General features: G+C 41.5%; 1 protein-coding gene across 2 annotated transcripts in view; it reads right to left on the minus strand.

Moving 5' to 3' along the window:
- Positions 1 to 484: 484 nt before the first annotated feature.
- FAM81B (family with sequence similarity 81 member B) overlaps positions 485 to 14941 on the minus strand; it is a 53893-nt gene continuing 39436 nt past the window's right edge. Inside the window, exons 9-11 of one of the 2 annotated variants that reach the window (XM_084802216.1) lie at positions 5123 to 5258; positions 3209 to 3404; positions 485 to 791 (exon numbers count right to left, since the gene is read on the minus strand). In XM_084802216.1, the coding sequence (XP_084658342.1) occupies positions 658 to 791; positions 3209 to 3404; positions 5123 to 5258 (466 nt within the window). In that variant the 3' untranslated portion in view covers positions 485 to 657. The remainder of the gene's footprint in view (positions 792 to 3208; positions 3405 to 5122; positions 5259 to 14941) is intronic. The other variant, XM_084802215.1, reaches the window with a different exon arrangement.

Genomic DNA, 14941 nt, shown 5'->3' on the forward strand with positions numbered 1-14941 from the left:
GGGTTGGTATGTACAATTCTGACACATATTGAGTACAGTGACAATACATTTTAAGTATGTATAAGGTAGACTTGCTATAGACATAGCAAGCATAGCATAGGTATTGTTAGAAAAGAGAATTTTCCAGGTCAGAAGTTGTAAATTAGTCCTTTCATATATATGTCCCACAGATGTTTCCCTTAGAGTTTATGAAATATTTTCATCATGAATCTGTTTTTTAGATCTCGAATGCTAATGCTAAAAACAAGGTGTTTTTGAAAAGGAGATATGCTTTTGCGATAATGAACAACATTCATGTTAATAATGAAAAATAACAAGGTGGCTGTTATTTTCAGACAGAGTCAGTAGGCTCCAGTTGATCACCGATCTGCCATACACCTGGATGTACTTTATTCATCTGGGTATACAATGTAGATTGCGCTTTCCTTGTTTGTGGGCAAATTAAACATATAACAAAATGCACATTAAGAAATTTCTTAATTTTTCATTAATAAATTACAGGCATCATGAAGCTTTTGGATTTATTGTGTTTTTTTCCCTGGTACATTGATTTTTTTTTGACATGATAGGAGACACCAGAAGTAGTCAGCATGCTTCCTTACAGTATCTTCCAACAACTCATTCCTCCAGCTGGTGGAAAAGAAAGTGACTTCAAAGTTATACTTCTTGGAGTTCCACTATTTTGCGCTGTAATTTTTTTAGGTCTTTCTGTACTTTATATTTCTCTAAATCCATTTTTGTTTTTTGTATTTGTTGGAGAGAACTGAGGGAGTCATGAATTGATTTAAATCCTAGAAGAGGAAAAGAGAACACATACACTAAAACAGTGCATTGGATCTCCTCCCAACCCCCAAATTTCCTCTTCAAAAGTCCTTCTATAATTGCTCATTTAATTCAAAGCACATTAAGTTCCATTAAGACAGATCTAAAAATGTGCAGATGAATTAGCTCCTAGTGGCTTAACTGGAGTCTGGCTTTTGTGTGAACACTGTTCTCTTTCCCCTCTGTAAACATACTGGCTAATCTCAAGAGATCTTTAAAATATTTTTTTTTTCTCTGTAGGTGTTGATAAAGAAAATTCTTGTTGGACTTTCCCTCAATTTCTGCTCTATCTGCTCTATCTTTATCCATGCACATCTCGAAGGCAGGGTAAATTTTGAGTCGAAATTTTTATTCATGGGTTGGTGTTCTCCTCACTCTACTAGACTTGTCTAGTTAGAGGGTGTCTTCTTTAGTGTGACAGGCCTTGCTACTAGAAGTCTCTGCCAGCCTCCCCCTCATATCCTCCCAGGAGGCTCTGGCCCACGGGAAAGAGCCACCCCTTGACATTATTAATGATACTCTGCCATGCTTGCAGACAGGAGCCCAGCAGAGTTGTCCTCTGACAGACCCCCACCCAGCAGCAGTTCAAAACAGATGCTGAGACTCACAGCCAAACATTGGGCAGTGCACAGGGAGCCTTGTGGGAAAGTGGGGGGAAGGGAAAAAGGACCTGCAGGTGACCTGAGTTTCACAAGAAGACCAACAGAGCCAACTAACCAGGGCCCTGGGGGAGGGGGGCTTGCTGAGATTGAAGCCCCTAGGCTCCCTGTACGGATGTAGCCATGTAGGCAGCTCAGGTTTCATATGGGTTCTCTTGGGGGTAAGCAGGGACTGTCTCTGAGATGGACTCTTGCGAGCTTTTGATCACTTCCCCAACAGGATTGTCTTGCCAGGCCACAGGAGAAGAGGACAAGCTCAGTCATGAAGCAACTTGATGAGCTGGGGTGGATGGACAGGAGGTTTCCCTTCTTCTGAGGAGTAGAGGAGCAGGAGGTGGGGAGAGGGAGGGAGGGTGGGACTGGGATGTGAGGAGGGATGAGGCTAGGACCAGGATGTACAACCAGGAGTTTACCCCCTTGAAAAGTAACGAGCTTGAAGGAGATGAAGAGTGCCTGCCTGCTGCCATCTTCCCTCCCGGTGCATCCTGTCTGTCTGACCCACGTGCCCCCTCACAGCCACAGGCCTGTCGGGCCACAAGCTCAGACCCTACTATCCGAGGTCTTGCACAGAGTTGCTTCTCAGCATCTTTTTATTAAAAGCATAATGGAGTAAACCCCTCATTTGTAGCCTCCCTTTGCTAGAATTCCCACCTAGCAAAATAAAGGCGAAGATTGAAGAATTCTCTTCAACTCATCCTAAGCAACAATGAGTATAATTAAACTCCTGAAAATGAGTCAGGAAGAGGGTCCCTTTTCAGAGGTGTCAGTTGAGTTTGGGATATGATTCCTGGCCACATAATTCACTGTTTTAACCTGGTGGTAGGAGGCAGGGCTTGGGAGCCTCAGGTTTCTAGGCAGCACACTCTACTTGTATGCCAGGAGCGCTGTGTGGGACAAGGCACCTCCAGTGCGTCTCTCTGGGGCCAAAATGTTGTGGAATTTACACATATATTTTTCTAAGACCTGAAGGGCACAACACAGCCTAGAGATTTCTCCAATAGAAGAACCTTGTGTTCCTCAGATATGTGACTTGAGGCAGATGGCTGCTCCACAGCCCCTGTTCCTTCTCCTCCTCTTTGACAGATAAGGTGAGCCTTTCAAATCAGTCCTCTTTGAAGTCAGCTCAGCTTGACACTGGTGCCTTTAGCCTCTTAAGAAAAGCAGTCATTACAAGGACTCTGCTAATTCATCTTTTCCTCGATTTTAAAGGTCAAGCTGCCAGTCTGACATCTGTCTAGGATCGTTATCTGCAGTTCAATGAGGCCAATCGACTTAGTCTCCTAAGTTCATAATAGAACTTGCCATTTCACAGGGCTGTTGCTGTTGTTGTTGTTGTTTTGTTTTTTAAGACCAGGCTTCTCTGTATAACCTTGGCTGTCCTGGACTTTTCTTTCTGACCAGGCTAGCCTTGAACTCAGAGAGATCCACCTGCCTCTGCCTTCCTGAGTGCTGGCATTAAAGGCATGCACCACCACACCCAGTTCATTTCACAGTTCTGTGGTCCAAAGATCTTAGAAAGTAAACCGTGTCACAGCAACGGCAGGCATGTGAGATGGCCAAGTGGAAATGAAGAACTCTACTCACTCATGTGCCTTTCGGTAATATGCTGGCATTCTACACGGTGTTTAGGGAAGCCAGATGAAATGAATGATGATGTCACCAATGACAAGAGTGGCTGAAAATGGAACCCTGGGTGTGGAAGGGACCGCCAGGTGTCCTCTGCTCACCTAATTGGAAGTCATTTTGCATTTTCTCTAATTCGCCCCAGATTCGCTTTTCCATTTGGTTCATCTTCTTGGACAGTTTATTCTCTATGGCTTTCACTTTGTTTAGTTCTGCTTCCTGTTTCTGGGAGTTAATAAAATTCTCCAACTTGCTTGAAAGCTGCAGCATTTTTTCTTCCATTTTATTCTCAGACTTTTCCTAGGGGGCGGGGGCGGGGAGAGAGAGAGAGAGAGAGAGAGAGAGAGAGAGAGAGAGAGAGAGAGAGAGAGAGATCACATGAGGAAACTCTTCAGAAAAGAGAGCAGAGTGGATTATACTTCGGCTTAGAAAAAAGGGCTAGTTTCCTGGTGGAAAACATGAGCACTGTATGCCTTGAACTGTGCTCTGAAGCGTGAGAGTTAATTCCTGTGTTTGGCTTTGCTATTTCTGAACGCTTGTGAATCCACGTGCTCTGTAGAACGGATGCTACTGCTGAAGTGCCTGGAAGGCTTGGAATATCAGTCTGATGTATAAAGAAGTATCACCAAGGAAGATAATAGCTTTCTTGAAGCTCCTTGCATGTGATCCTAAGTGTTAGAACTAACTTTTTCCCTAGAACCTCACATCTCCACGTGGACCCCAGTGAGTGAGAGTGGTGACTCTCCAGTCCAGCTGCTCATTATCTTTCTTTCCCTCTTCCTTCCTTCCTTTCCTTTCCTTTTTTTTCTTTCTTGTTTACAATCTCTTAGGTCATAGCCCACCCCCAGAAGTGCTGGCCTAATTGGTCTATGATGGAGCTCAGGAATTAGTAAACTCACAGGGTGTGTGAGTGTGTGAGTGAGGTACAGCAACAGCCTTAGAGCTATGAGCTTTTCTGTAGAGAATCAGGGAGGGACTGGACTTAAATGCTATGGCTTCTTTGAGTCTATTTCTTGCTCTCTCATCCTCACAGGATGGCCCAGGGTTACTTACTACTGCCTGTAACTGATAGAGGGACTCGGGTACCTTTGTAGTTGAAGAATTAGCTTCTGTAAAGACTTTGATAAGTCACAGCAGTGATAAAGCTCTTGCTTCTGTCCAGCGCTTGGCCTCTACCTCACTCAGCTATGTGTAAACTCAGGTATTGGCGAGAGACATTGCTCACTGTGTTCCTGGAAGTCCTATTAATGAAGTTCTGAAAACATCTGATTTGCGCAATCTGCACCATGGGCAGCCACAGGCCACCACCATGGCCTGGTGCTGCCCATCTCCGTGGATGTGGGTGCCTGCTTCAGTGGAAAAAGAAGCCCAGGCACAGGCATATTTCTCATGTCAGCCTCCTTCCAAAGACTGGGACATTCTTCTCATGGTCTGATCTTGAAAAGTGTTCTTAAAACTTGGGATCTATGCCAGGCGTGGTGGCTCACACCTTTGATCTCAGCACTCAGGAGGTAGAGACAGGTGGATCTCTGTGAACTCCCAGGCAGCCTGGTCTACATAGTGAGTTTCATGCTGAGCAGAGCAACATAGAAAGATCCTGTCTCAAAAATAAAAGCAAACAAAACTTTGTATCTACTAATCAATCCTCAGATAGGGTAAATTTTTTTTGTCTGTCCAGAAGTTTTCAAACTATCATGAGGCCAAGTATCATATAGGAAACTTGTCTAGAGCCACAGATTCCTAAGAGGCCCCCAGAAAATTGATTTGTAGTTTTGGGCTAATAAATTTTTTTTTTGGTATTTTTTATTTTGGTTCTTTAAAAAGAAATTTTCTTCAAATTATTTTGGTACAGGGAGCACATACTCTCCATATCTGGAGAGGAGCTTCCTGGATGAGCTTCTATAGAGCAGGGACTGCTATCGAGGCTGGGGACAGCCACTCAGACCTGTCCTTTTACACAGCCTGAGGACAGGGACTATGCCATCATGTGACCCTCACAAAATGGTGTAACCCCTTACCAGCTTTTCTTGCACAACCTTCAGACATTCATTTATGTGGCCCAGGTGGTCTTTTCTGTACTTGATAAACTGGTTTTCTGTCCATTTTTGATTGTTTTCAATTTCTTCATACACATTTGTAGAAAGTGAGTTAAGTCTAAGGAAAAAATCATTTTAAAAATTAGCTTTAAAAAGATGCCATGAGAGAATGCCTTGAATGCCTGGACAGGAGCTTATGGGGTATTTTGTGAGGTGGGGGCCCAGTCAGCTGCCCTCTGCGAACCCCAGAATACAAGCATATATGCTGCCATATATATTGTAAGCTTCCTGGTAACGTTCTCGTACAGAAATGCATTTGTTACCCATGTGGAAAGTCCCTCAAGGCTTGAGGTTCACTTTGCGGTGGAGATTGACAAGTTTTTTTTTTTTTGTAAAGAGCCAGATTGTATTTCAATCCCTATAGCCTGAACAAAACACACACACACACACACACAAATAGCATAGCTAAGCTCTGAATCTAACTGTGTTTGTGTATACTCAGAGTCAAATTTCACAAAATATTTACAGGTCATGCAGTATTAATTCTTTTACAAACTATTCAAAGGTATAAAATAAAATAAAGTATAAAATGCATCACCATTGGTCAGACTCAGCTGCCCGAGTTTGCTACTCTTGTTTTACAAGCTCCTCTATGAGGCAAGGAAGAGAGCAAAGAGGACCAGTGCTGTCAAGCAGAGGAGGAAACTTCAGTGGCAGTGTCTAAGGTGGGGCTTTGGGTAGTGTGCCCTGGGGGGGAAGCATCAGTAGTGCGCCCTCTGACGCCAGTGGACCCATGTGGGTGGACATGTGCCAGGACGTGTGACAGAACACAGAACCCAAACAACCAACCCTGAAGTAGCAGACGTGCAGAAAGGGGCTGCTGGCCTGATGAACTATAACAGTGTTAAATATTAAAGAACAGAAAACTTTAGCAAATGGGAGTGAATGTTGCTTCAGAGGTTAAAATGTCGTAAGCAGGTGGAATTCACATAAAGAGTCACTGTAGAGTGGCTGAGTGGAGCAAGGAGAAATCATACTTGATAAGGGAGAGATGAAAAGGAGAGAGAGGGGAAACCTGGAGGCATGTAAGTAGTTCCTAAGATGGCAACTAAAAATTCCCTTTTGGAACGGGTCAAAACATTAGACCGATACACAAATAAATAACACATGTTGTTTGTCACTGATAATATAGTAGTTCACAATGTATAGTATTGACAAAGCAATAATTGCTGTGATATTTTTCTGACAAAATTAGGTATAAATTAGTTTGTGGTATTAATCCTCAGAAATCACTTAAGATGTGGGGGACATATGGCACATATGTATATATCTTTCTGGCAGCCATAAAAAGTATTTGGACTCATACTTTAAAAAATAGACCTGCCAGCCAAGTGCATTAGCACACAACCATAATTCTAGCACTTGGCAGCAGAGGCAGGAGGATTGTCCACAAATCCAAGGCAAGCCTGGTCTACTTATTAAAGTGTAGACTGGACAGAGCTACGGTGTGAGATTCCCATCTCAAAACAGGAGAGAAGAGGTGGAAAGAAAAGGAGAGAAAAAAAACCAACAACCTCAAAACAGGTGCTATAAAACAATTTCTGACTAGACCAGTGTCTGTCAACTGCAGGGGCATTAAGTAATGTGCAAAGGCAGTTGTTGCGATCAGCGCAGGGAGGTAACTATTGGCACTTAGCGTGCAGACGCTATGAACCCTGCTCATCACCCTCCAGCGGGACACCGCCAGGATCCGGCAGTAACGCCGCAGGTGAGCAGCCCTGGCCCTGTACCACAAAGACAAGGAATGGGGAAAGTCACTTAATTCAACTCTGATCTCCATCGCATCGAAATTTCCTCACATTTGTTTTTGACTTCGGGGAGAACATGAAATCAGCTTCTTTTCCCGTTCGTAACAAAGTCATGATTCCCCATGATTCCCAGGCACCCGTGCAAATGGCAGACAAGTGCTGTGTGGACAACACCGTTCAGCCAGCAGCTTCTCCATGGAACACTTCTTTAGTTGCTCCTGCTCTCAGTCATTCAGACATGGCAGACATGACTAGTGACTAATAGAAGCCGCTCTTTGTGACAACCCTGAGGAAGTGGACCTTCTACCGCATGTAACATTTGCTTGCCCCATGTCTTCACTGTCCTATCTCTGCAAAGTGACTCTTTGAAAGAAAACACTTAACTGGGGGTTTTGTACAGTTTCAAAGAGTTAGGCCATCCTGATCTGCCAGGTGGCATGGTGGCACACTTGGCGCTGGAGCAATAGCTGAGAGACATATCATTATCCATAGTGGGAGAGAGAGGGAGGGAGGGTAAGAGGGAGAGAGAGAGAGAGAGAGAGAGAGAGAGAGAGAGAGAGAGAGAGAGAGAGAGAGAGAGAGAAACAGAGACAGAGACAGAGACAGAGACAGACAGAGAGACAGAGAGACAGAGAGACAGAGAGACAGAGACATACTTTGGGCCTGATGTGGGCTTTTGAAACCTCAAAGCCCATGCCTAGTGACACACTTTCTCCGACTAGACCACACCTTCCAATCCTTCCCAAACAGCTCCACAAATTAGAGACCAAGTATTCAAACAATTGAGCTCTTGGACCCAAACCACCATCCTCCTTTGTTAAAAAGCAAGTGGGCATAGCTTTGCCGTTTTATATCTAGGTTCTCCGTTCTACTGCGGCGGTCTGTCTGTTTATTTTTATGCCAGAACCAAGCTGTCTTTATCGCTGTAAATTTATGTGTTATATCTGAGGTCAGGTATTGTAATACTTCAACCATTATTTCTGTTCCTTAGGATTGCTTTGGCTGTTTGCGTTTTGTCGTTCTGTATGAATTCTTGTATTGTTTTCCCTATACCTATGAAACGTGACATGGGAGTTTTGATAAATTTTCAATTTAAACCTCTTTAATATTGCTTTTGATAATATAGACATTTGCACAATATTAACTATACCTGCCCAGGTGCATGAAATTGTTTTCCATCGTTCAGTATCTTTTGTGGTTTATGTTTTCAATATATTAAGAATTTTCTTGTCAAAGTCTTTCTCTTCCTTAGTTAGATATTTTCCAAAGTATTTAATTTGGGGGGGGAATATTTTTAATTAAAAAAATTCCTTGCAGCTGTGCATGGTGCTACATGCCCATAATCCCAGCACTCAGGGAAGCAGAGGCATGTGGAACTTTGTGAGTTCAAGGCAGGCCTGGTATACAAAGGAAGTCCTGGACAGCCAAGACCACACAGAGAAACCTTGCCTCTAACAAAGCAATAAAAAAGAAAGAGAGAAAAATTCTCTCCACCCACCAAAATCCATGCCCTTTCTCGCCCTCTCTAGAAAACAGGCACCAAAACAAACAAACCATAAACCCTCCCATAAGAAACACACACACACACACACACACACACACACACACACACTTCATAAAAACACAAAATTGGAAACCATATTATACAAGCAAAAGGCCATCAAAACAAAATGTCCAAACAAAGCATTATGAGTGAAAAATTCTAAAATAGTAACATTTGTTTTTTATTGGCCTTCTAAGGCTGGGCATGGGGCCTGTGCTTACATATGCTTAATACACTCAGTAAGTTTTCCCCATTTTTCCTTTGCAAGTGCTTGTCAATTGGACATAGCTTCTCGGTTAGGGATGGTTGCCTGTGTCCACTTCCCCCCTCAGTGCTGGGACCCTGTCTGAATGAACCTGTGCAGGCCCTGGGCACACCGCCATCGCATCTGAGTTCCTGTGTGTGTCGTTCCTGTGGTGTGTGGAAGATATGGTAACCTTGGTGTCTTCCATCCCCTCGGGCTCTTACAATATTTCTACCTCCTTCTCCACATAATTTCCTCACCCCTGAGGTGAGAGGTTTGAGGAAGACATTCCATTAAGGACCGAGTGTTCCAAGGTCTCTACTCTCTGTGCATTGCCCAGTTGTGGGTCTCTGTGTTCGCTCCCATCTTACAGTAGGAGGAAGCTTCTCTGATGACGGCTGAACGAAGCACTGACCTATGGGTAACGGAAGCTCGTCCAGAGTCATGTTGATTTGTGGGGAAGCTGTTTTTAATAGAATATTTTCCTAACTTTTTTTTTTGGAGAATAGCCAATTAGTATAGATGGAAGGTAGTTTGTTGTTGTTTTTTAAAATACATACTGATTCTGTATCTTGCAACAGCATTACTGTAAAGGTTTATTATAGGGTCCAAGAATTTTCTAGTAGACTCAGTAGAATTTCTTAAGTAAAGAACCGTGTCTTCTGTAAAGAGGGATATCTTGAGTCCTTGCCTTCCTGTTGTCCCTTGGTGCATTTCCCTTATCTAATTGCTGTGGCTAAGACTTTGAGCTACATATCAAATAAGACAGGGGAGAGTGGATGAATAGCTTTGTATCACTTCTGATTTTAGAGGAAATGTTCTCAATTTCTCTCTATTTAACATAATCTTGGGTGCAGGTTTGTAGCGTTTATTATTTTGAGGTACATTCTATCTGCATCTCCCATATCCAGAAATTTTATCACATAGGCATGTTGAACTTTGTCAAATTCCCTCTTAGCATCAGTTGAAATACTTGCGTGGGTTTTGTCCTTGGGGTTGTTTATATGGTGTATTATATTTACTGACATACGTGTGTTAAACCAATCTTGCCTTTCTGGGATATAATCTTCTTCGTGTGTTTCTGATTTCTTGATGTGTTCATCAAAGAAATTGTTCTGGACCCAAAGCCTGCATCTGCCAAGGAAATGAGTGGACGGACTGAGACGGGTCCACTCTTTCCTGCTCCCCCAGATGCAATCCGCCAGTTTCACTCCAGCTCTGTAGCAGAAAGCCAGCCGTGGTCTTCCTTTCCTCTCCGACTCCACCCCCAGCAGGTCACAAAAATCTTCTCCCCCTAGCCTTCTGTCCACCAACTCATTCATTTATCCCAGTCTGCTACACCAGCTGGCATTCACCGAGAACGCATCTACTGAGCAGGCCAGGCAGACAGGTAAGCCAAGCAAAGACCTTTACCGTTCTCCACATTAAAATCCAATCTCCGAGTCTCATTCCTAGAACAGACCGTCAACTGCAGCTTCCTCGCCCCTCTGCCCGCATCTCCTGTAGATCCCACAGACCATCCCCTCCTAACCCCGCCCACTCCTTGCTCTGTATCACACCCCACCCGCACCTCCAGCTCCAGCGGGCAACCCTGTTAACTCATAGGCCCCTCCTGCTAGGAAACCAGGTAAGCTGACTACAGGTCTTCTTTTCTCCCTGTTTCCCCAAATCCAACCCCCCACGCTCACCCCCAGCTCTGCAGCAGAACATTTGTGGCAGGCTGCCCTGACCCCTCTGTCCCCATCTTCTGTGGATCCCAAAGATCTTTCCCTTCTAACCTCCTTCTCCCACTTGTTGCTTTGTCCCAGACCCCAACCCCAGCAGGCAGCCCCTGCTAACTCAAGGGATGGGATGCACTGGTCAGGGAAATAGACCGATAGCAGATCTCTGCCCCTCGATCCAATCCTCCTAGTCTCTCCCCAGCTCTATAACAGAAAACCTAATGCAGTCTCCTTTTCCCTCTGATTCGTCCCCATTGGAGCACAAACAACTTCTCATCCAATCTTTCTTTCTAATTCATACCAGTAACCCCACCTGCAACATCAGCAGGCACTCCTTTTGAACACAGCACTGGAGCAGGCCAGGAAAAAAGGCAAAACATAGCCATCACCATTTCATTTACATCTCTGAAAATCCAGAGAGGAAATGAAAATCAAGGAACAACAACAACAACAAAATACAACAAAGACAAATCCAGAAACCAGCCACTAGACCTATAATCATCTTAAATCCAGCTGCCTAGATACCAGCTTAAAAAAAGACAACCAACAACAGCCAGGGCAATATGTTTCCACTAGAGCCCCACTGCCTAACCAAAACAGGCCCCATTTATTCCAACTATATGAAGATGATAGAGGTCCTTAAGGAGGAAATTAATAAATCCCTTTAATAAATACAGGAAAACACAAACATCTGCGGGAAAATGAGTAAATCCCTTAAGGAAACCCAGGAAAGCACAAACAGTGGAAGGAAAGAAATAAAATTGCTCAAGACCCAAAATTGGAAGTAGAATCAATAAAGAAAACACAAACTGAGAGAATCCTGGAAATGAAAAAAAAAATTAGGAATTTGAATCGGAACCACAGAGCAAGCTTCACCAACAGATTACAAGGAATAAACGAAAGACTCTTGGGCACTGATGATATGATAGAAGAAATGGATGAAAACATTAAATGTAAAAAATAACCTGTCAAAAATCTGGGAAACTATGAAAAAAAAAAAAAACAACCAAACCTATGAATAATAGGACTATGAATAACAGGAAGGAGAAGAATCCCAACTCAAAGTCCCAGAAAATATTTTTAACAAAATCATAGAAGAAAATATTCCTAACATAACGATGCCTGTAAAGATACAAGAAGTATACACAACACCAAATAGAATGGTCTAAAAAAAAGAAAAAAAAAGAAAAAGAAAAAGAAAAGAAAACCCTAACCAAATAATACTCAAAACACTAAATATACAGAACAAAGAAATAATATTAAAAGGCACAAAGGGAGGACTGGTGAGATGGCTCAGAGGTTAAGGGCACTGACTACTCTTCCAGAGGTCCTGAGTTCAGTTCCCAGCAACCACATGGTAGCTCACAACCATCTATAATAAGATCTGGTGCCCTCTTCTGGGCCTGCAAGTGTACATGTCGGCCGACTACTGTATACACAATAAATAAATGAATCTTTTTTTTAAAAAGCTACAAGGGAAAAAGATCAAGTAACATATAAAGAAAGATCTATTAGAATTACACCTGACTTCTCAATAGAGACTCTAAAAGCCAGAAGGGTATTAACAGAAGAGTTGTAAACTCTTAACAAGCTGCTATGTCAATTTTAATATCTAACAAAATAGACCTCAGCCAAACCTAATCAAAAGAGATGGGGAAGGACACCTCATACTCATCAAATGAAAAATTAGCCAAGATGACATTTGAATTCTTAGCATCTATGCCCCAAACAAATATCCAAATTTAAACAGACCTATAGCTTCTAGTGAAATAGAAGCAGTCATTAAAAAATCTCCCTATCTTACCCCAAGTCAAATCGTTTTAGCACAGACTTTTATACCAGACTTTTAAAACAGAGTTAATACCAATACTCCTCAAATGATTGCACAAAATAAAAACAGAAGCAACATTGCTCAATCTATTCTATGAGGCCACAGTTGCCCATGGCCCTTTGTGGTAACACATAAAGACTCAACAAAAAAAGGAAATTATAGACCAATATCCCTTATGAACATAGATGTAAAAATATTCAATATTTACAAACCAAGTCCAAGAACATTTCAAAAAAGATCACCAAAATCAAGTAGGCTTTATTCCAGAGATGCAAGGATGGTTCAATATACCGAAATCAATAAATGTAATCTACCATATAAACAAAGTAAATGAAAAAAATCACATGATCATCTCATTAGATGCTGAAAAAGTCCTTGACAAAATTCAATACCTCTTTATGATATGGGAGTATACATAAATGACCCTGAAAATTCCACCAGAAAGCTCCTATAGCTGATAAACACTTTCAGCAAAGTACTTTGAATTGAGTATTGATGTAGTTATGCCTTCTGCACTGGGGATTGGATTACACTAGGAAACTATTTTCCAAGTTTTACTGTCTGTAAATAAAGTGACATATATGTGTTCAGTATAATATGATGAGAAAATAACAAGCATGTAAATATACGGGGATAAGAAATGACAAAACGCATTGTAACGAACACGAGTTATGAAAGTGTGTAAAGTTGAGTGTTTCTCTGGTTCTGCTGCTGTCAGAGTATTTGCTTTGGGTTGAAGATAAGAGCATAAAATACATTCAGCAGTGAAACTGCAAATTTTAGTGTGTAGTTCCTCACCTTTTGTTCCTGTAGCCTATTCTATGATCACCTTTGCTTGTAATGAATGTGAGCATTTGCTCCCTTATCACAAAGGCAGTATGAATGTCTCTCTGAACAAGAAAAACTAACTATGCCCAAGTAATATCTTCTGGAAGGGTGTGTTGCTAACTAACATTCTGTAACTAAAGCCAGAAACACAATTACTATTGTGTCTCTTTTATTATAAGGCCAGTCTCCAATTGGAGAATGACTTTCCTGGTACCATTGGAGATCAGACTCCATCTGCTGATAACATATTAAAACAGGAACATTTTTGAAATGCGTTTTCCTTCAAAGAAGAAGTAAAATCGTGTGTAAATTTTTGCTCAAAGTTTTCTTTAATAGCATGGGCATGATTATCTTTAATTTTATATATTATAGAGCTAATAGTTAAAAACTGCAACATCATTAGTTTATTTTATGACGTTTACAGTTACTCTACTGGGTGTAAAAGTAGTTCAACCAGGAGTAGGTAGGTAGATAGATGATAGATAGATAGATGATAGGCAGACAATAGGTGGGTAGGTTGGTAGGTAAATAGTCCTTTTTAAAATGTTTTAAAGACAAAAGCCAGGCTTTTAAATTATGGTGAGAGTTCATAGTTTAATCTACAGAATAATCTATATAATTTAATCTACATAATCTACAGAATGCAGGCTGTTTATCCTGGGTTTGTTTAATTTTTATATAGAGGACACCAGGCTGAACTTCACAGCAAGGGCAGTACAGCAAGACCTAACTGGAGATGGAAGGCTCTGCAGGGGCAGGCCCTGCACGGCTTGGGGCTAATGGTGCAAGTGCCTTCATTATGGTTGACAAACTTAACAAACAAGCAGCTCCATCTTGCACCAGTGTTACCAGGGCCACTAATGACCCCGATTCCATGTGCTAAAGAATTCACTGAATGAACATCTTTAGAAGATTTAAAGATTTTTACAAATAATTCTGACTGTGGCTTTGAGAAATTGAATGCAAAAACATTAAAAAGTAAGAAAAGGGAAGAAAAAATGTTTTTAAAAGAATTTATAAACACAAACAATATTTTCACATTTTATAATTTTTTTAGGTGTCTATGGTAGACAATGTGCTGTTTCGTGGGTGATTGAGTCAGGTTTGAACTTCATGTCAAAAATGAGAAATTAATTGTTAGGAATATATTTTTCTCCTAAGTTCATTTCTATTAGTTCTCTTAAGTTATGTTAAGGGGTGGGAATATATTAATAGAATATCCATCTAGAATGTATAAGGCCTTGGGTTTCATCTCCAGCACCGGGCCAAATAATCAAGTAAACAAAAAATGAATATCTTAGAGAAAATCAGGTACAGGTAGTAACTTCCTGAGCTTTTAGTAAATTAGACACTTACTGCTTGTGTGATTTGGGCATCTTACTTAATCACAATAATTCAAAATGTCCTGTCTTTTGAGTAGTAAAATGACTTGCGATAAGGGGCTGGGTGCACTGCAAATCTTGAGGTCTCAAGGACTGGTAGGTATTTATAAACAACTACTATATGTTTATTTTCCCCTGTGTATGTCATTTAAGAGTGTGACTATTGTTTAACCTGTGCTTAGCTTGCCTATGCTTTCTTCCCACCTCTAGGATAAGAGCCATATATAAATTCTTTTTTTTCATATATAAATTCTTAAAGCTCACCCATTTATTCTTCAGCTCCTATTTGTGTTTGATTATGTGGTGAGCTAATTATGCAAAGATGGGTATCCCAGAGCCCTATCTTGGATACTTTACAGTTTTCTACCATGAAAACATTCTCAAAGCTAGGTGAGAAGACTGGTTTTCGTGCTTTCTCATCACTGACCAAGTGACCTTTTCTTT

Source organism: Acomys minous (genome assembly GCF_964271855.1).
Source record: "Acomys minous genome assembly, chromosome: 11".
Lineage (NCBI taxonomy): Eukaryota > Metazoa > Chordata > Mammalia > Rodentia > Muridae > Acomys > Acomys minous.